Consider the following 22,852-nt stretch of genomic DNA (forward strand, 5'->3'; position numbering starts at 1 on the left):
ATTGCCCATTACTTGCTAGGAGCTGGGACAGGCTAGGGATGCAGCCTGGGGCCAGCTCATGGCTGAGATGAATCTGTCATCAGTGAGTTGACCCCATCTCCTACTGATGGGTGGCAAGAAGAGAGAGTCAAGGACAGTGAGGAACGACAGCTGAGTCAGGCTGATATGACAGTGCTGGAGTTAGCACCATTACCAATAAAAGCTCACCTGAAAACGTGGCTTTAAATCTGGGCTAGGTGGGCATGTTAACACCTCACCTGTCAGTTAAACAGCCTGACCCACCTACTCCCAGACCCCACTGGAAAAGCAGTTTTTCCCCCAAAGAAGCAGGCATATGGCCAAGCACTAGAGAGCTGACCCAACACTCACTCCGGAGGGAGGAGAACACTTTGGGATAGTTTGAGAGAACCTGGAAGGACTTCTAAGTTCCATCACCCAAACTCTTCCATCAGACAAGTAATTCCTCCACTTTGAGGAGCAAGGGAGGGGCAGAGAGGGCCCAGTAGAATGTCCTCAGTGGAGGGGTCTCTGATGTAAAGTGAGAAGTCGGGGAGCAACTTCCATAAAGACTTATCCTAGGCAGATAAGGCAGGGGAAAGGAGGACCCAGGCAGTCTGAGAAGCAGCATTGGAGTGGAAGGACATGGAATACTCGGGGAATGCTGGTCTAGGCTATGAGCAAAGGGTGACAAGAGTCTGGTGATGGGGAGACTGGTGTTGGAGGAGCTCATTGAGAGGATGTGACCACCAATTGACCCTCCAGCTGGACCACGGCAATCAGAGTCCGCTTACCCCCACCCCTGTCCTTGGAATGTACATTCTGCCTGTTATTCTCATGCTAGCAGCTGTTTCAAGGACGCAGCCTTGAGAGCAGAAGGCGGCGTTGAGGCCATCTGGACGGCGTATGTGACTGGACCCCGTTAAGGCCTCCGTATAAACTTGTAAGATTCCGGCAGCGGGTGCAGAGATCTACTTGTCTTGCGGCTGCTCAAGACAAGCCTTGTAAGTTCCCTTGCTTATTACACCTGTTACCTACCAATCTGGAGTGGCCTGCCTCTTTCTTCAGTCTCTTCTGGCCCTCTGCATATGGGGGCCAGTCCATAAACCAACAATCGAACCAGACAAGTCTGGATGTATGTTCCTGAGAGAGGGGTCTCAGATTAAACGGAGACCTAGAGAACCACGTTTGAAAAGTGGAAGAGATTTACAAAGACTCCTTTCCCTTTGTGTTTTTCTCTCTTTGTTGTTTATCCAAAATGTAAAATTTTAAGCTGAAATAAAGGGCTGAACACAGTGAATCCTTTTTTGCAACACAAGTTACTTCAGGCACCAAAATCTAAATGACTTGGGCGCAGCGCTAACAGAGCCATGAAAGAGATGAGGCGTGTAAGACACTTCTGGCCACTTGTCTGCGTTCTCCTGCCCTTTGCTGGTGGATTCAGCCTCCTAACTGATATCATCTTTACTTGAAACACATTTCTCTTCACCTGAAGAGGTCAAGTGTGGTACAACATCAGCGAAGGTGGCCTCCAACAATCCCCTCCATCCTGCAGATACACATTAGTCTTCCATGGAGTTAGAGCCGAGTTCCTCTCCCCTCAAGTAGGATGGAATATGAAGTGATGCTGTGCAGTTCTGGGCCCCAGCCTTAAGACGCCTGGAAGCTTCTGCTTTCACTCCCCTGGAAGCTAGCCACCATGTGAAGATGTTTAAATTCCTGCTGGAGGGAGAGCCCAACTGGTGAGAGTGTCACTGGAAGATGCCAGACAATGACGAGAGATAAAGAAGCCTGGTCAGCCACCAGCTGTCCCAGCCACCCCCGCAGAGGCATCAGACATATGATGGACACCATTTGGATCTCCAGCCCCAGCAGAGCTGTCCTAGCCGAGACCATGTGAAGCAGAGACACACCATCCCCAGACTGCCCAAACGTAGCAACACATAATTGTTTTTTGGTTTAAGTCACCAAATTGAGGAGTAGTTTGTCATGCAGTAATAGACAATTGATACATCATGTATCAACAAAGAAGAAACTATAAGAAGTGCAATGAAGAAATGATACCAATAGCATTAAGAAAAATGTTTGAATCAAGAAACCAAGGAAACAGAAGTGTTAATAGATATAAGTGCATTTACCATAAAAAGCAAATATTCAGGAAAACTGCATGGGCTAAAAAAATAAGAACTTTAAAAACTAAAATATATCAGCTTGGCACAAGTAGTCTTATGAGTGGGTGGATTTTGCTGTTATGTGAGCATAGGTCCATAGCTATAGATAACTTGAATCATAAAAGCTGAACCCTCAGCAATTTGTGGCATTTGAAAAAGACCTTTAGGAGCTCAATGAGAATATAATGTCCAAGCCTCAGTGGAATTCAATGCCAGGAGTTGAAGACTTAACATACTTTTAGACCAAAATAAAACCAAAAGTGCCCCCAACAGAATCCGGTATTGCTAAGTATCATAAGATCACCCTGAAGCGATTAGCACCTTCCTAACCCCCGGAAAGAGAAATTACAGAGCTGTGCTAGGAAACAGATGTTACTGAGCACAGTTATGGGAGGCTGGAGACTCTCATACATCAGCAGAGATGGCCCCAAGGAGAGAACAAAAGACACAGCAGGGGCCATGAGACACACTGCCCGTTGGGGTACTCCACAGCAATTACAGCACAGACTCGGGGATGACATGATGACTGCAGCACAGACACAGGATGACCAACAGAAGGAGTTCAGCAAAGCTGCAGAGAAGCACCGCTCCACACGGACCAGGCACGATAGCTTAAAGAATGGAGCCATCTTAGAAATATTTCCACAACAGAGCAAAATAAACAGAAGTGTAAGGCATACCCTTACTTTTGTTATCAGCCAACAAGCAAATATTTGATGCAAGTGCTGAACAAACACAAAGCATAAACTAAATATCAGAATGCCCAAGGACTCAATTACCAGACTTCCCTTTTCTCTCTATGCTCCTGTCCCCAGCCCTCCAATCTAGCCTCACACTGATGACTCTGAAATTCCTTCCTCCTGCCCAGATCTCTTTTCTGGCCCTGTCTTCCCCAAGTGCCTCCCTGATGTCTGATAGTCCCAAATCCTATTGGATGTCTGATAGTCCCAAATCCTATTGGATGTCTGATAGTCCCAAATCCTATTGGATGTCTGATAGTCCCAAACCGAGCTTCTGCTCCACCTGCAGTCTTCCCCATCTCTTTGAGTTGCTGAGGCCAAAAACCTTGGTGCCAGCTTGGAGGACTGAATATGTGGTGCCCTCCCAAGAATTCTACATCACTGTTGAACTCAGACACAGCCGTATGACTTGCTTTGAGCAACAAAGCATAAGCAGAAGTGAAGTGTGTCATTCTGAGTAGAAGTGTCAAGAAACAGTGTGCCGTGCTGTCTCCCTGTGCTGCTATAATGACTGACAATGTTCAGGCAGAGGCTGGTCTATCAGCCTGGCTGTGGAGTGAAGACAACGTGGCAGGCAGCCATGGCCGACACACAATGGGTATTTTGAGTGGAAAATGAACTACTGCAGTCGTAAGCCACTGAGATGCTGAAACTGATGCTTAATGCAGCATAATTTAGCCTCTCCTAAAATTAGATATACAGGGAAAGATGGAAAGATGGATAGATGGATAGACGGATAGATGGATAGATGGATAGATACGTATGTAGATAGGTAGATTGGTAGATAGGTAGGTAGGTAGGTAGTAGATCTCCCTTGACTATCCCCTTTCTCTCACATCCCATGTCTGGTCCAGTGGCAAATTTTTCAAATTTATCTTTAAAATATATCCTGAATTCAACCACTGAACAGAGTCCTGCACTCTGTTCAGTCATCACTCACCTACATTATTGCAAAAGCCTCCTAATTAGTCCTCCCTGCTGCTTGCTGCCTTGCCCTCCTATGGCCTGTTCTTAACTCAACAGCCACAGTGATCCTCCTAAAGCATAAGCCAAATCAAGCCACCCCTCAGCTTAACAGCCTTCAATGGCTGTCCCACCTCTCTCAGAGTAAGCCACAGTTCTCCTCTTAGCCCACCAGACCCTGGAGGTTACCTCCCATGGCCCCGCTGACCTCACCCCTTATTACTCTTCCCATTCGCTCCCCTCCTCAGTGTTCCTGGAACACACCAGGCACACTCCCACCTCAAGGCTTTTTTGCTTACTATTTCTTCCACCTAGAATGTTCCTCCAGATACTCACAAGGCTGTGGACGTCCCTCACCTGGTTCTTTGCTTAGACGTTACCTCCTCAGTGAAGCCCTCCTCACTTCCACCCCAGGCCCTGACTACTCCTAGGCTTTTTCTCCTTGGAACTTATCACCATTTGACATACCCTATGTTTTCACTTACATATAGGAGTTTGGTCTGTCTGTCCAGTGTCATATCCCCAGCATCCAGAACAATGTCTGGCACACAGTAGGCACCCATTAATACATGCTGATTGAATAAATGAAATGCCTGATATGGGCAGCAATCATCAGAGGGATTTAGAGGAGGTAGATAAGGGGATGGTAAGGGAGCTTCTCAGTCGAGGCAGAATCTGACTTGAGCAGAAGAAAGGATGAAGGTAGAGGGCCATTCGTCTGCACAGGGACAACAGCTGCACACACACGCAGGAAAAGTTGAGGCATAGTCAAAGGACAGCAAGCAGATCTCATTGGAGGATTCATGCTCAGAAATAAGAGGCAGCAGGAAAGGCAGGTTGTGGGCAAACTGTGAAGGACATCAAATGTTCTAAGGAGTCTGACCTTCATCCTTCAAGCAACGGAGACCCACTGACGACAATTTGACAAAAGGAAGATTTAAAGGAAAATTAACCTAGCAAGATAGAATGAGAGACAGAAGGCAAGCAAAGAGGGATAAGGTCAATTCACTCAATCAGCAAATATGCTGAACAGCTGTAGGACCTGGGGCTACAGCAATGAGCTAGACAGAAAATGGAGCTTGCATCCTAGTAGGGGAAATGCCACAGGCTAATGAAGGAAGGCCTAGAAGGTGTTTGCAGAGGGACAACAACACACAAAACTAGGTAACTGGCCATGAGAAGGAGAGCCCAAGTCAAATATGGCACCACTGACTCAAGACTGGCTGCTGGCTAACACTCAAGAAACTGACAGGTCAGTGAGCAGCTCTTAAATCCACAAGCCCAGGTGGGATATTCCAGATCATCGCCTTCTTAAAGAAAGGCATTTGCTAGTTTTCAGGGTACCTGGAGAAAGTGATACAACGGAGGAAATGAGGTCAAGATTAACACAGTCTAATTCTGCCACCTAGTGTCAAGATTTGTGCTCATTCTCTGAGGGAACACGATCATTTCACAGCCAGACTTAGAACTGGGGGTGTGAGGGCCTGGCTGTGGGTCCACCAGGCCAGGCCCCAAGTGCGGACAGCACTCAGGGCTCAGAGGAGAATGCACACGACACAGACAGACACATCGGGCTGGAGGCCAGAGCACATGGCTGCAGTCTCTCTAGGTGAGGCTGCCTACATGGCCACCCAGCAAAGGGGAAAAGCAAAGAGGAAGGAAAGGAATACCCTGGGCAGCCCCATCTAACATGCAGCTTGTGGTACAAGGGGAATGGGGGCAAAGAAATGATGTTTTTTTCTTTCTCCAGAGAAATACCTATAATATCCTAATTCGTGCTTTTAGACGGGAATTACCCAACAGAGAATAACACATGACATGACATGATGAAAATAACATTTTTCAGTAGTCAGGCCAAGAGTTATTCTCAGATGGTCACTACATTTCAGATAAATGCATATTTTTTTAGGTAGAGAGAATTGTTCCTCAAGTCTCAGGCATATCATCATTCAGGTAAGAGCTGAAGCCTTCATACATACTATACCCTCACATCAGCATGCTTATTACAATGCCACCTTGAGAAAAGCCCAGAAAAGTGCTACAACCATTCTGTATCTTGACCACATCAATGCCAATATCCTGGCTGTAACTGCAGTACAGTTTTCCATGTTACCAGTGGGGGGAAATGGGTAAAAGCTATGCAGAATCTCTATGATTTCTTCCAACTAGATACGAATCTGCGATTATCTCAAAATTAAAAGTTTAGTTAAAAACCATATTTGTATCTCATTTTTGTATTCCTGAAACACAGAAATAGAGTCATTTTGCAAGTAGTAAAGCTGTCAAAGGGAAGAAACAAGTCAGAGTTGAAATGAAGACTAAGGAAAAAATGACTCAATTACTCCTGTTGCATTCATTCATCTATTCATTCAACAAATATTTTGAGGGCCTACTATGTGCTGACAGTGTCTAGGAGCTGGGGGTAGAAGGTTAAGCAAGCAGGAATCTTATCTGCCTCTCGATGAATTTATCTACTGGAGGGGAGACAGAAAATGAACAAGTCAACAATACTCCAGCAGAGCTAAATGTTAGGAGGCCTCTGGAGCAAGGTCATGAGAGAGAGGCTGCCAGGGGGAAGGAGGCTACTCAAGTGGCCCTTTGAGGAGGGGATGTTTGCTGATATGTGCATCATATCAGGGAACCAGCCATGTAAAAACAGAAGGAAACACATTCAAGGGAGAGGCAACAAGGAAGGCCCCACTGTGGGAACCAGCGTGGAGGCTGCGAGAGGGGCAAGCAGATGGAAAGAGAGCGGACAAGGGAATAGTGGTGTGACACGGAGCCAAGAAGTGGTCCAGGCTAGACATGCGGGGCCAGCCCACCTCTGTGGACAGCCGGCTAGGAACCTCATCTAACTTCCTCAAACTCTCTTGAGATTCTATCTCTACATTTTGGATTTTAAAAATACACCATTAGACCATTTCGGAAGTCTAAGAAGCTCTCAAAGCTATGGGATGATTAATTTGAAAGTTCCTGCTAATGCTTATTTTTCAAAAATTATAATTCATAAAGAGCATGACTGCCAATGATGCTGACTCATTTTTTTCTTTAATTTCAAAACCGGTCTTATTAGAGACAATAGAAACCATTCCAGCTAAAGGAAATCAAAATCAAAGCATTAAGGAATTCAACATTGCACCTACGTATAAATGATCCCGTAAGTGTGCATTTTGGGGTCTTCCTCTTCGATTGCGAACCTGCACCACTGCTCCTGAGGACCCTGGCGTTTCGCTTTCTTCTCCAGATCCCAGTACAATTCAATGCTATGATGAGTCACTTTGCCCACAACAGGTGGATGAGGCCTTGAGGATGGTGTGATTGCTAAAAAAGAACGGTACAGGATTTCAGGACAACACTTCCACAAGGAGGAGAGACCAATGGAGTGCACCACAGCAGCTAGGGGATCAAACTCTGCTCTCCTACACGGAGAGGCACACGTGTAAGTTTCCCTCCCTGAGCGGAAAGAACATCTGAAAAAGTTAAGAGAGAAAATCCAGCTGTGTGGTGAGCTACCACATTCCACAAGCAGATTGTACTGGACCCGTCAATATCATACTTCACCCACCAACCCTTCCAAAAGGTCGGCTAACATATCAAACTAAGTAGGTTGTTCTGTGAGTTGATGAAACTCAGTTTGTTGCTATAATCCTCAGTGAACTGTCTGGTACAGAAAGCCAATAGACAAACAATGTAGCTGGTCCAAATATTTGCAACACGGATGACAAAGGGTTGATATCTATTCTATACAAATAGTTCTCACAAGCTAACCAGCAAAAACACCCAAAGGCTAATAACAAACCAGGCAAAAGATGAGCAGTGCACAAAACGGCAAAAACAAATGGCCAACATAATGTCTGAAAAGATGTTCGTATTCCCTAGTGGCCACAGAAATTGGTAACAATGGGGTATAACTTGATATCCAGTTAGATACGTAACTGTTGGAAGCGACCATGTTGGGAGAGGACACTATACACTGGTGGTAGGGGAATACAAATTACAGCCTTTTTAGAAAGCGATATGGCAGCATCTGTTAAAATTAAAAACACGAAGGGCCAGCCCAGTCATGTAATGGTTAAGCTCACGCACTCCACCTCAGCGGCCCAGAATTTGCAGGTTCGGATCACAGGTGCAGACCTACCCACTGCTCATCAAGCCATGGTGTGGCAGTGTCCCACATACAAAACAGAGTCAGATTGGCACAGATGTTAGCTCAGCAACAATCTTCCTCAAAGGCCAATCTTCCTCACCAATAAAAAAAAAAACTTAAAAATACATATACCCTTTAATCCAGCCATCTCACTCCTGGTAATCTCTCTTGCAGAAATGAGAGCACTTGCACACAGGGACACATACACGAGAACACTGCTACAGTTTTTAGAGGTTTACAGCAAAAAAGAAAAAAAAAGAGAGATGACTGTTAATTAGGGAGTGGTCAAATAAGTGATGATATGGCCACAGCATGGAATATTACACAGCCTTTAAAAAATGAATTAGTTCTAGACTAGATGCCTTGAAAGGATTTCCAGAAGGTATTGTTGAATGAGAAATCAAGATGCAGAGAAAAATATAGAATATTCCATTTCTGTAAAAGATGACGAGGGGCACAGCACAGTATACACCAAGTTGTCAGCAAACTGTTGTTCTGTCTCATGTTAGTTTCCTCTCCCCCCCTAGCTTTTAAGTTCCTCGAGGGCTGGGTCCATGTCTTACATTTCTTTTAAAACCCCTCCCTGCCCCTCAGGGCCTTTCAGGCCTCAAATATATCATGGATTTACCACGTTGATTATTCAGAAAGAAAGGATCTTGTGCTCCCTTGGGCCAACGTCTCAAATAGCTGAGCCACTGCTCCCTCCAGACCCCCGCGCCTCCTGCCGTGGACCCCCTGAGCAAGACAGGTGCCCTGGTCTGGCCCGCCTCCTGCTGGGAGGACAGACAACCACCAGCTTCCTTGACATTCAGATCCCAGATATATGCTAGGGGGCAGCCTGCAAGCTCATTTCTCCCAACTTTATTGTCCTAATATTTATTGAAGGAATGGCATGATGGCTATACATAAACCCGGGTTTAAATACTTGCTCTGAAACTGAGTCAAAAATTCTTACCTCAAAGTGTTTTGTATTAAGTAATTAAATTACACATATACAGTATCTAAATAAATTACGGTATCTTTCATACAATGAAATCCTACACAGCAGCTAAAAGGAACTAGTTCTATATGCAACACAGGTAAATTTCAAAATGAGTGAGTAAAAACGCGGGTTAGTTTAGATGTTACTTTTTCTACAAAAATCTGAGAACTCTGTTTTCCTGATTTATAAGTATCAGGTCTTTTAAAAGCATGCTCTTGCATGTTCATTTTAAATCTGATAACCAGGGTCCAAATTTAGCCAATCACATAATCTCAGGACACAAACTCAGGCTTGAAATTTTAACTCCTCTAAAGATTACTAACAAAAAGAAGGGAAAAAACCCCGTACTTTCAATTTTGTGTGGTTCCTTTAAACAATTGGTTAGCTCTTTCCATCGCAGCAAATTTTTCTTATCTTACAAGTTTTCCAAAAGATGAAAAGGAAAAAAACAACAACAAAACTACAAGGCATGCCTCAAAAGGACAATTATATGAGAATTTACGTTTGTGTTGTGTACCATAAAAGCTTCTTTTTGTGAGGAAGTTCTTATGCAAATCTGACAAATAAAACAATTTTATGCCCCTGTTGCCATTTGTCAAGTAATAAATAACATGAACGTGAAATATAGAGGGGTTCACTCACTGTCACCATTCAGTCCCTATGGTTACAAAGACGGCGTAAAATACCGCTCTCAAGCATGCCAGAAATCCACTTTATCTTTACAAATTATAGGTTTGAACACAGAATACCATAAAGTTTAAGTTACAAATATAGGTTGTAATAATATAATGCAACAGAAATGTGCCAGCCCCATAAGAGGAGACTCAAAAGATGAGTTAATAAAAACATCAGATTACTCAGTACCCTAATGATAGCAGTTGACTATATTTCAAAAGCTACAGAGAGAACGTGTGCTCATAGTCTGTGTTGGATTAGCAATTGTGATTAGTATCATAAAAAGCAGGAAAGGATGAAGAGAGCAAGCAAGTATGAGTGTATTCATTACAAATTTAGATTACCAGAAAGCAGAACTGTAGTTTCTCTGTCTTTCCAAAAATACCTGCAGATTTACTGAGGTCAAATTTCACTGACAAGAGAGATCTGCAGCCTGGCCTCTAGTGGCAGATGGGCCATAATGAAGATGACAGCACACTGAGGGAACACTATATAAAGAACAGTGGGGGCTGTCACCCCTGAGCAGTTCATCATGGCTTGACTATATATTTATAGCAACCATAAATCAAAAATCATATTCCACATCAATATGACGTGGAGATCATAACCATTCCTACATCTTATAAAGTATCAAAAAATGTTTGCCATGAATACACATTGAAGAAACTTTTCAATCAAATATCACAAAAGCCACACAGTGATGACAGTTTCTCCTTTCACTTAAAAATGAAATAAGACAGCTAAAATGAGTTTAATTCCACCAAACCATTATATTGCTCTCATAAAATGGAACCCTATAAAACCCTAATAGATGAAAGGACCAAGGACAGAAGTAGATAATTTAAAATTTTTAAATGATAACTGCCAGTAAACATAAGAAAAGGTTCAAAGTTTCTACTAATCAAAAAAGCGGAAATTAAAATAACTGGGAGGTAATCCTTTATTTATAAATTTGGATGAAAAACATGCAATGATAATGCCCTGTGCTGCTTCAGACTGTGATAAACTGGCTTACTCACAGGCTGTAGACGGCACTGGGCAAGCAATCCTGTACTAAAGCAGTTTGGCCAAATTCAACAATGATCATAGACTATCCCACCTGGTGAGCCCACTCCTAGAAATATCTCCAAAGAAAATAAACCAAAACCAAAAAATAAATCTAAAAGCTAAAATGTTTTTGTATTATGTGTGCTTTTACTTCTCATTATAAAAAAATTCATATAAAAAAGTAGAAAGAATAGTGAGTCCAAATCTCCTTATACTTGGCAACAATTAATGGCCACTCTCTTTTCATCTATGCTTCCACCCACCTCCATCCCTCCCCAAGCCTAGATTATTTAATAGCTAAATTTTAATGAGCCTTCAATTTGTATTAGACTGTGTTCTAAGCTCTTTACATATATAATCTTCATATAATCTTACGAAGTATCAGAATTTCCCCATTTTATAAGAGCAACTGTAGACACACAGAGGTCCCATAAATTGCCAGGGAGGGCATCTGATAAGCAGCAAACCAAGGATTTGAACCCAGGTGACAGGACTCCAGAGCCACGCCTTACCCTCTCTACATGCTGTCTACTGCCATACATACATACATACAAACGTGCATACACGATAACATAATACCCAGGGAATCACTGTAGCATCATTGCAAAATCAATCTAAATGTCCAAGAATATGGGGTGTTATATACCCCATGGTACATCATTTAAATGCAAGAATATTTAGCCCTAGAAGTCACATGAAGAGTATCTACTAACGTAAGTATATTTGACATGCTAAGGGAAGAATACAAATTTGCATAGACTGTGATTACAATGATATAAAATATACAGAAGCATATAGACAGAAGAACTGAAAAAGGATTTTAAAAAATGAAAGACAATTAGAGCAGTAGGATTATGGCTGACTTTTTGGTAAATTTTATTGTTGCTATAGCATTGAACAAGAGAAAAACCAAAATGTAACTGTGCATTTTCACTTATTCTTAACAAAAACAAAATTCAGCTAAGATAAACTACCAGCCTGATTCCTCCTCCCTGAGCTTACATGTATACGACAGAAACAAATCTGAGAAACAGACCAAGAATCAGTCACGTGGATGCTTCAGAGCATAAGACGTTTGAATTATACTCTGGCTCAATTTATTGACCATTTTGGTGTCAAGCAGATATTCTGCATCACATGTATTTCCAAGCAATAAGTTTACTTTTTATCCATTCAGCACATCTGTGGGACACCTACTATGCGTCCCAAGGGCTCAAGCACAAACAAGACAGAGCGGGGAGGGCACTAAGAGACCCTCAGGGAACCCTGACACCAAAGGAACCCAAACCAGAGGCAGACCCCTGGGAAACGGGAGGAGGCAGGCACAGAGGAGCCCACTGGGAGGCCTCAGCTCACCTCAGAGTGGGGGCCCTTAGGCGGGGTCTGAAGGATCAGAGGCATGAGTCTAGCAGAGCCCGGGAGCAGAGAGCACACCATTTACTGACAACAATTTAATTTAATTAGAAAATTCTCTCATGTTTTTATCCCCAAGCATCCTTATTTTTTAAAAGAAAACAATATAAACTGCCAACTGTTCAAAGCGGCTTCTCTCCACTTTGCCAGTAAGCTCTTCAAGGGCAAAAATCAGTTCAGACACGAAAAACCAAACGAAAAACTACACAAACAAAAAACAAAAGACAAAACCTCCTCGAGTAAGAATCAGGACACAGTACTTCTTGTCCTGGCTCCACCACAGGTTATCCTCATCAGGAACGTGGGGATAAATAAGGATGCCTGCCCTTCCTCCCTCTCAGATTTACTGCAAAGAAAAAATAACGGGATAAAACACTGAACAGCGATTTGAAATGTGTAAGGGGCTTCACAAACATAAGGTAGTGGTAGCACTTTGGAAAGTGTCCCCCTATTCTATACTTTTTGCTACGTGGAAACCTTGCTTGGAATTCTATACAGGTCACAGGTAGGAGGCAAAGTAAGAAGTGTTTTTCCAAGTGATGTCTTTTGCCTCATTATAACAATTACAGTTCACTGTGGGCTTGCATGTTCTCAACTTACAGATGAGGAGTGGCCAGGAGGAGACGGAGGCCCAAAGAGGTCGTTCAAGGCTATAGAGCTGGTAAGTGGGGGGCAGAGGTTTAAGCCCGGGTCTCTACCCCCCCGTCTGTGCTCTCCCCACATACTGCACGGTACGGAGCAAATGAACAATGAATCCCTGTACAGTGATAAAGTTTTCCACAATCCAATAGGAAAAGACAAATTGCTACTTACATTATTTTGACAGAGAGGAGGGAGGGAAACTTTATCAAGAGGAGGAGGGGAAGAAGAAGGGAATGGCAAAAAAATAATTTTATTGGCAACATTATGTTTCTTAAGCTGGGTAGCAGCACATGAGTACTTATTATATTATTTGATATATTTTATACCTGAACTATTTAATAAAAGAACAAAGGACTACACGCATGGATGTATTTCTATCCTTATTCTTGTCTTACTCATCTCCCAAGTAAATGGGCATCCAGGTACCCTGTACTTCAAAATTACCTTAAAATCCTCTAGAAAGGTGGTTCAGTTTCAAATTCAGAAATCATGGGAGTTACGTACCTTTAATATTTTCTACACTCCAATGACACATTCAGTTCAACTGGAGACCACGTGCCTCGAGGAGAGTGAACTGAGGTTCACCGTTCACTCCCAACGCCACTCAATAAATGTTTGATTTGAGCTGATCTGACATTATTCAAATATTCAGGAGAATCTGTTTTATAACTCCTCAAAATATATCGCAGTTAATGTAACCATGAAAGATAAGTAGTGTCTTAACAGGATACATAACCTACCATATTTTGTTCTACAGTTGTCAATGCTTATCAATGCTTAGACTGCATATTATTTACGAGGAGGTGTGAAAAATAGATAGCAGCTTCAAATAAGCAAAGAGAGGTCTCCAGTGCTTATGTTACGTGGGTTCAAATCATTACGTTGTCCGTCTTCTAGTTTACATGTGTCATCCCATAGAATGTGAAGTCTCTGGACTCAGGTTTGTCAGCTGCCTTCCAAGGGGTCCTATAAAAATGAACTCAATCCTGGGGCTGGCCCCGTGGCCGAGTGGTTGAGTTCGCGCGCTCCGCTGCAGGCGGCCCAGTGTTTCATTGGTTCGAAACCTGGGCGCGGACATGGCACTGCTCATCCAAACCACACTGAGGCAGTGTCCCACATGCCACAACTGGAAGAACCCACAATGAGAAATATACAACTATGTACTGGGGGGCTTTGGGGAGAAAAAGGAAAAAATAAAATCTTTAAAAAAAAAAAAAAATGAACTCAATCCAGCTCCTAACATAAATCAACTATATTGTTAGGAACCTCTCTTATTCACACAAATATAAGGGAGTGATACATACTGACACAGAAATCTTACAGTTTTTTAGCACATTTTGCAGTATAAAGTGTGATTACGTCAGGGCTCATGGTTGTAGACCTCTCTCAACTGCCGTCTTCCTTCTCTGTTCCCTATCCTGCCAATATCTCTTTTTCTAACCATTCTCTGTTCTTTGGTTCTCTCTCTCTATATATTTTTGAATGTTACTATGTGGCAGGCACCCTGCTAAGTATTGAGTGTAGGGTAGGACAAGACAAATGGTTCTGGCTCTCTGAGATTACAGTCTTGCAGCAGATACAATCATTAAACAAAGAGACAAAAAAATAAAATAAAATTATCACAATTGTGATCATTGCTCCAAAGGAAAAAGACCAAGGTGCTGAAAGAGAGTTGAGCTCATGCCTCAAGGATGCAGCCCAGAAAGGGCAATGAAGAACATTAGGGCAAGAAAAAGGACTCGTTGTTGCACTTAAGTTGCCAGTAACATGTGGTGCAAACTTGCCCAGTGCAAATCCAAACCGCAAAATGAATCAGCTCATTTTAGCAGCAATAGAGTAGTCCAGCTAATGCTAAGACCTCCAGAGAAAAATTCAAACCTCATCATTGACATACTTGATAAATAGGGATCCTTTAGAGTTGTAATTTATTAATAAAAACATTGTAATTTTCTGTTATATCTCAATACTTAACAGCTGCCACATACTGTGGCTCTTCCAAATAACCACGTCCCTGCTTCTCTGACAGCTTTCTGCAATGGTTTTCAATAAAAAGAATAAACAGAAGGGTTGGACGAACTTGCCAGGTAAAAACAATTTTTTTACCATAAATCTCTCCAAACTCACTCATTCTAAATAGGTATACACAGAAAAATAAATTGTACTTTTGTGGCCAGTATGGAAAGAACCAGGATCATAAATTGGGTATTAATTATAAATAATGGTCATTGTTCTTTGCATTTATCAGAATGACATCCTGAATAAGAAATCCCCTGCTTCTATTATGGGATTGTACTCATATTCATCTGTTTCTTGGCTCCAAGCATGTCTTAACCACCAAGATTCATTGTCAGACCCTTCACTGTAAATAGTAATTAAACCTGTTCAGCGAACAAAATTCAAAGGCAGCTACGATGTCATAGTTGTCCTTCCAAAAAGTCTCTCCTCCAATGTACAAGCAGCAGTTTGAAAATAGATTTACTTCCCCTCTCTGCACCAGGTACAAATGTACAGCTTTGATCTCAGCTTGAACACAAATAAATCTTTTTAATCTTCCCATCAGGTATGCTTCCGTCTACAAGCCTTTCCAACTTCCTTCCTCAGTCTCTTCCCACTCTTCCCACACACCCACTTCAACCCTTTTGGTAAATTTCCTAGAAATGTTTAGGAGGTTTCTACTTGAAATTATCTTTAAACCATAAGCTTTTGCTTTCATTCACACTATCTTACTACAGTATGTGAAGGTATATCCCTTTCAAAACTGAAATTACAAAATAATCCGACAAATGAAAATTGGCACACATAAAGCATTCGAGCATAACCTCAATTCTGAAGAAAGTAATAAATACCACCCAGTTGGATGAGTTCTAAAAAGCATGCTGTGCTGTCTCAAAAAAGAAAGATAGTTATGCAGATATTGGAAACTTAAAAATAATTCTCCTGACTAAGCACAATTTCCCAAGATGGTGAGGGCATTGTTTTTTCTTTTCTAACATAAAAGCAATACCTATTCATTGTTTAAAAAAAATACAGAAATATTAAAAAAGGAAATAAAAGTTATCTCATAACCTCCCCAGAGATGACCACCAGCAATATCTTGATGAAAACTCAAAGATTTCTTTAGCATGGATATATAAAATTTTATTAAAATGCCATCATATTCAAGGTACTGTTTTGTAGCTTGCCCTTCTAAATTAACAGGCTACTGGTAGATATTCTTGCATGTTAATACATGTGACTTTAACTCAATTTTTAAAAATAAACTACTCTGTATACAATAATTTATTACAGACAAAACTTCAATAAAAATCATTGTGCATTTAATCTACATAGTGATACAAGTATTTTTGCAAATTCCTAGAATCTTTGGATGTGTCTGTGTTTAATTTTGGTACATATTGCCAAATTGCCCTTTAATAGGAGCATGTATCAATGTACCAACTGTATGCAAGAGACTGATTTTCTCATACCCAGGCAAATAATAATATTATTGACTCCCCAAACCAGGCGTAAAGTCTAGAGACACATTCACACACATGTATGAATGAACAGTTTATGTTTTAATGGGTGGGGAAAAGGACACTAAACAAAATGATTAAGCAAAATACATTGAATGTTAGGAGAAAATCTTTACAACCCTAGATTTTAAGGATTTCTTATACAGGACATGAAAAGCATTAACGGTAAAAGGAAAAAATTGATCGACTGAGTTTCAATAAAATAAAAATCTTCTGCTCTTTGAAAATAACCATTAAAAAAATAAAAAGGTAATACATAGAGTGGGAGAAAATACAATGATACATACATCTAACAAAAACTTGTGTGCAGAATATATTTAAAAAAACACTTAGAACTCAATAATAGGAAGACACAGAACCCAATTTAAAAATGAGCAGGAAATTTGAAATGATATTTCACAAAAGAAGATTTGCAAATGGCCGATAAGGACACGAAAAGATGTTTGCTATTACTAATCATCAGGGAAATGCAAATTAAAATAAAAATGAGATGCCTAGAATCCTTAAAATAAAAAAAGACTGAGGATACCAAATGTTGGTGAGGATGCAGAACCGCCAGAACTCTCATACATTGTTGGTGGAAATCTAAAATTGTATGATCATTTTGGATAACTGTTTGGCAGTTTCTAATAAAGTTAAAGATGGACCTGCACAATGAACCAGCAATTCTACTTCTAGGTACTTACCCAAAATGAATGAAACATGTTCACACAAAGACTTGTACATGAATGTTCAGAGTAGCTTTATTCATAATCCCCCAAATCTGAAACATACCAAATGCCTATCAGCAGGTAAACGGATATAAATTGTGGTCTATCCATACAATGAAATATTACTCAGCAGTAAAAAGGAATGAACTACTGATACATAAAATAACACAGAGGAAGCTCAAAAACATTACACTGAGGAAAAGAAGCCAGACATAAGAGCTCATACTGAACAACTCCATTTATATGAAGTTCTAGAAAAGGCAAACATCTATAGTGACAGTAATCAGATCAGTGGCTGCCTACAGCTGTGACTGCAAGGTAGCACGAGGACCTAAGGGAGTTTTTTGGTGATAGGAATGCTCTTTTAAACTGGGGTGGCAAGAGGAAGGCTCCACTGAGTATGTGACTTTTGAGTAAAGAGCTGATGGAGCTGAGAGCACAGTCATACTAACATCTGGAGAGGGCACTCCATGCAGCAGGCACAGCTCAGGCCAAAGCTTTGAGGCAGGAACAAGCCCAGCACGTTCCCCAAACTGCAAGGAGGCCAGTATATATAGGACCACAAGCAAGAATAGTGGGAGATGAGGGGGAAGAAGTTAGTGGCGGGAAGAGGGGCAGGAGACAGTATTATCTGCGACCTTTTGGTCACTCTAAAATCTTTGACTTTTGTTCTGCATGAGATGGAAAGCAATTGGAGGGTTCTGAGTAGTAGAGTGACATGATCTGATTTTGTTTTAACATGATCCCTCTGGCTACCATATTGAAAATAGACCAAAGTAGGGTAAGGGCAGGAAGCAGGAGACCAGTCAGGAAGAAAGTGCAGTAATCCAGTGGGAAATATGATGGTGGTTAGGGCAGGGGAGGGAGCAGGACAGCTCAGGGAAAGAGATCAGATTCAGGCATCAGAAACTACCAGACTCTCTGAAGGACCCTCCACTCCACAACAATGAGACCTGGAAAGGGACACACCCTTTGAAGCATTGCTGGTCTCACCAAAGGTAGAAGAATTATCCAGAGACAGCCCACCTCCTCACCCTGTCCCCCGCAATAAAAAAATATAAAAATATGATCAGGGTTCAGATAAATTAGGAACCAGAAGGAACAGAAACCTGTGCCTCAATGTCCCACAGCAAAACAAAGGAACACCCAGAAAACAAGGATGAAGGAATCTACAGAGGCAGAGAACCAGGGCCAGAGATGCAGAGACCCAGAGCTGTGGAGAACCAGAGCTGGTCTGATCTGCAGGCAGCAGCCACATAAAATTACGACGAGGCCAGATTAACACAGCAACCATGTGTGGGGATGTGGAACTTGGAAAGCTCCAAGCAGCAGCTGGACCAGAGACTCCTGGTCTGAGCAAGTTTCCAGACAATCCAGAGTGCTCATGCTTTCCATAGGCTCGACTACCCCAGGGCAGAAGCAAATGCTCTCCGAAGGAAAGACTGCCCAACCTAGCCAAACAGTTTAAGATCACCAAACACAAAGGAAGGCAAGCAAACACGCAGAGTCAGAGGCAGAGACCCTTGTATCAAGCATGTCTTTTTATTTTGATTTTTTGAGATCTGGGGCCTCACTGACCATGAGGAGACTGCCCCTCCCAGGGCCAACCAATTCCTGGAGACAGTAGATTTGCCTTCCAGTGCACCTTTCATATGAAAACCAGCCAACCCAGAACCTGCATCCTCTGTCTGGCTCTTACACTCAGGTCAGTATCCCTCGCCCTAATCATCCCAGAGTCAGGTATCAAACAACTAGCCTCAGAGCCTGCCAAAATTATTCAAACTAGCCAATCCTACAACTGCTTACCCTGCTTTGTCTTGTCTTTCCTACAGAAACCACAAGAAAGAGTCTTGTCCAGAGTTCCCCTACTCCCTCTGCCTCCTGACCGGCCCTGGCGCTCCCCTGTGTGGCTCTCCCACGGTGTGGTGTGCCCCTTCTTCTTGGGAACTAAGTGGGCAACAAACTGTCTTTTCAATGGCAGTCATCTCCTGCTCTGCTGGCCTCACCATGCCTGAATAACACCACCTACATTTTAGAACCTCTTCCAAGAACTGAAGAGTTTGGGATTATCAGATTAAGAATATCCAAGAGCTATGTAAAAAGTTTTAAAGAAACAAAAGATTCATCTAAAAAGTTGAATACACAACAAAAAACTTTTAGGAATAACCAGAAATGTCTGAAGAATAAAGCAAATGGAAATTCCAGAAATGAAAATATAGTTGTTAAAATAAAAAATTAAGTAGGTGGGTTAAATGGCAAATTAAGCAGAGATGAAAAGATAATTATATATATATATATATCTGAAAAATTTGCCAGGTTTACCCAGAATAAAGCAAAGATTGAATACATATAAAATAGAAGTTAAGAAAATAGAATGAGAAGATCTAACATATATTTAATCAGAGTTCCAGAAAGAAAGAATAAAGAGAATGGAGGAGAGGCAACATTTAAAGAATAATCACTGAAAATGTGCTATAATTAATTAAAAATATAAATTCACAACTTCAGGAAGCAAAATATCCCAAACAGGATAAATAAAAATAAAAACATGCATAGAAACAAAAATTAAAGAGCAGAACATCAAAGGCAACGTTGAGATCCCAAAAGCAACTAGAGAGAAAACACACATCGCCTTACAAAGGAATGTCAGGATGACAGAAGAATTCTCAATGACAACAATGGGAGCCAGAAAACAATACAGTGATGTCTTTAGAGAGATGAGAAAAAGTAATTGTCAGCCTAGAATTGCATATGGAATAAAAATTCCCTTTGGGAACAAGAATGAAATAAACACATTTACCAATAAAAAATGAAGGCATTTTGCAAATATTCACAAAACATATACTGGATAAAGGGCTTTTATCCTAGGTATAAAAGAATTCTTAAAACTCAACATAAGAAAACAAGAAATTGACGGGGGCTGGCGTGGTGACATAGCAGTCACGTTCACGCATTCTCCTTCGGTGGCCTGGGGTTCGCCAGTTCGGATCCCAGGCACGGACCTATGCACCACTTATCAAGCCATGCTGTGGCAAGCATCCCATGTATAACATAGAGGAAGATGGGCACAGATGTTAGCTCAAGGCCAACCTTCCTCAGCAAAAAGAGGAGGATTAGCGATGGATGTTAGCTCAGGGATAATCTTCCTCAAAAAAAAGAAAAGAAATTGGCTAAAGATATGAATAGATACCTCACAAAAGATGATATGCAAATAGCAACAGAGCACATAAAAGGATGGTCAATATCATATGTCAATAGGGAACTGCAAATTAAAACAATGTGATACCAAAATACACATATTAGAATGGATAAAATGCAAAAACCTGACAATACCAAATGCTAGCAAAGAGGCAGAGCAACAGAAACTCTCATTCCACTGCTGGTGGAAATGTAAAATGCTACAGACACTTTGGCAGGTTTTTTACAAAGTTAAACATAGTCTTACTATATGATCCAGCAATCACGTGCCTAGGTAGTCATCCAGTTCATATAAAAATTATGTCCACACAAAAACTTGCATGAGAATGTTTACAACAGTTTTATTCATAATTGTGAAAAACTGAAAGTAATAGATCCTTCAGTGAGTGAACAGATAAAGAAACTTCCGTACATCCCTACAATGGAATGTTATTTGGCAATGAAAAGAAATGAGCTGTCAAGCCATTAAAAGACATGAAAGAATCTTAAATGCATAATGCTAAGTGAAAAAAAAAAGTCCAAAAAGAATACATTTGTTAAGCCTCCAATTATATGACATTCTAGAAAAGGCAAAACTATGGAGGGAGTAAGAAGATCAGTAGTCACCAGGGACTTCAGGGGGGAGAAGGAGGGATGAACAGGTAAAACATAGAGGACTTTTTAGAGCAGTAAACTATTCTTTATGACACTGTACAGTTGGATACATGACACTATGCATTTGTCAAAACCACAGAACTTTATAGCACAAAGAGTAAAGCTTAACATATGCAAAACTTTTTTTCAAAGTTGTATTTCTTTCCTCCTAATCTCTTTTTTTAATACTTTTTCTTGAGGAAGATTGGCCCTGAGCTAACATCTGCTTTTGCTTTTTTCTCCCCAAAGCCCCAGTATATAGTTGTGTATCCTAGTTGTAGGTCATTCCAGTCCCTCTATGTGGGATGCCGCCACAGCATGGCTTGATAAGCAGTGTGTAGGTCCACACCCAGGATCAAAACCAGTGAACCCGGCCACAGAAGCAGAGCACACAAACCCAACCACTCAACCACGGGGCCAGCCCCCAGTGTATGCAAATTTTTAAAAGTCATTTAGGTGGTTGCAGAATCCCAAGATGGAATACAGAATGTGACAAAACGATCTAACTCTATTACCAATGTGTGAAACCACCTCACTGAAGGGTGAGGGCAAAGGTTTCTGCCCTAAGTAACTGTGGAAATGAGTCAAGACTCTAAAACTAAAGGCATGAAAAAGTGTACACAAATACTAGACTCTAGTAGATATCATGACTTCCCACAGGCGTACAGGGTAACAATTCTGATACTGCTGTGCATGGATGCTGGAGCTGAACAATTAAGTAAACGCATGGCAGGTGGGAGAGCCAGACTTCTCACTAGTAGAGTGGGAGTTTACAGACAAGTAGGCACAGGAGGCTAGAACGATCCACATGTTAACGAATAATAGGTGGAGACATCAGTATGAACTCATGCTCAGCTTAACTTACACACACACATATTTATAGGTATATGTGTATACACTCGTATCTCCTTGGTCTGTCAGTTGAGAGAGCCTAAAAGCAATGACACCCCAATATCAACAAGCATATCTAGCGCCCAGGTCTTGGTTCCTAATACCATTCTTCAATTAAAGAAACCAGGACTCCTTAGAGAAAGGGCCCATTCTAGAAATGGGCAAGAAACATACAAGATGAGTCTGGAGCATCTTATAGTGCTACAAAGTGTATGCTCAAGGAGGGGAGATCCAAGATGGCGCCATGAGTAGTCCTCTTTGTCTCTCCCCCTTCGAGTCTACAATTATTTGGACACTCATTGCTTAACAAAGGATATCCAGACAGCATCTCAGGACGTCTGAGAGACCCACACGACTATACATCGGAAGGCGGACGGACGTCCCTCCAGGAGGATGTAGAGATAGGTAAAAACTCTCCTACCCCGACCGAACAGCCTAGTACCTGCAAGCAGCTTTCTTCCAACGGACGCCCCCAGAAGATCAACACACACCTAGGGCAGGAGCGAGCACACACCAGAGGAGCGACGGTGGAAACAGGTGACCAGAACCCTACCTAAACCCCCCGCAATTACTCCTAAATGCAGAGGGAAACTCTAGAGTTACACACCTGAGCCCGCGGGGAGAGTCTCGCCCTGCCATTGGCAGGGAGATCCCGCCTAGTGTTCACGGTGCCCGGAGGGTCCCAGAGAGAATCACTGAGGGTACGGCGGCCCCCCGGCTGCCACTGCCTGCACGGTGGGGAAAGGGATTGCTGGAGATCTCAGAGAGGACTGGGGCTGGGTGAAGCTCCAGAGGCCGGCTCCGCACCCCGGAGGGGAAGCTCCAGAGTTCTGCCCAGGCAGCAGACAAAACTCTCTGTCTGCCATTAGCGGAGGGGCTACACCCAGCATTCACAACTCCAGGAAAGTCCCGGAGAGAATCCCAGAGGGCGAGGTGACCCCCAGCTGCCGTTGCCCGCCCCGTGGGGTAAGGGATTGCCGGAGATCTCGGAGAGGACTGGGGCTGGGGGGAGCTCCAGAGGCCGGCCCTGCGGCCCAGAGGGGAAGCTCCAGAGTTCCGCCCAGGCAGCAGACAAAACTCTCTGTCTGCTATTAGTGGAGGGGCTACGCCCAGCATCCACAACACCGG

At 42.2% G+C, this 22,852-nt stretch overlaps 1 protein-coding gene across 3 annotated transcripts in view; it reads right to left on the reverse strand.

Moving 5' to 3' along the window:
* FANK1 (fibronectin type III and ankyrin repeat domains 1) overlaps positions 1–22,852 on the reverse strand; it is a 114,988-nt gene that overhangs the window by 41,712 nt on the left and 50,424 nt on the right. For 2 of the 3 annotated variants that reach the window (XM_044748848.2, XM_044748852.2), the window contains exon 2: positions 7,015–7,192. The exons of the other annotated variant lie outside the window; for it this stretch is intronic. In XM_044748848.2, the coding sequence (XP_044604783.2) occupies positions 7,015–7,192 (178 nt within the window). The remainder of the gene's footprint in view (positions 1–7,014; positions 7,193–22,852) is intronic. 3 annotated transcript variants of the gene reach the window in all.

This window comes from Equus asinus, chromosome 2 (assembly GCF_041296235.1).
Source record: "Equus asinus isolate D_3611 breed Donkey chromosome 2, EquAss-T2T_v2, whole genome shotgun sequence".
Lineage (NCBI taxonomy): Eukaryota > Metazoa > Chordata > Mammalia > Perissodactyla > Equidae > Equus > Equus asinus.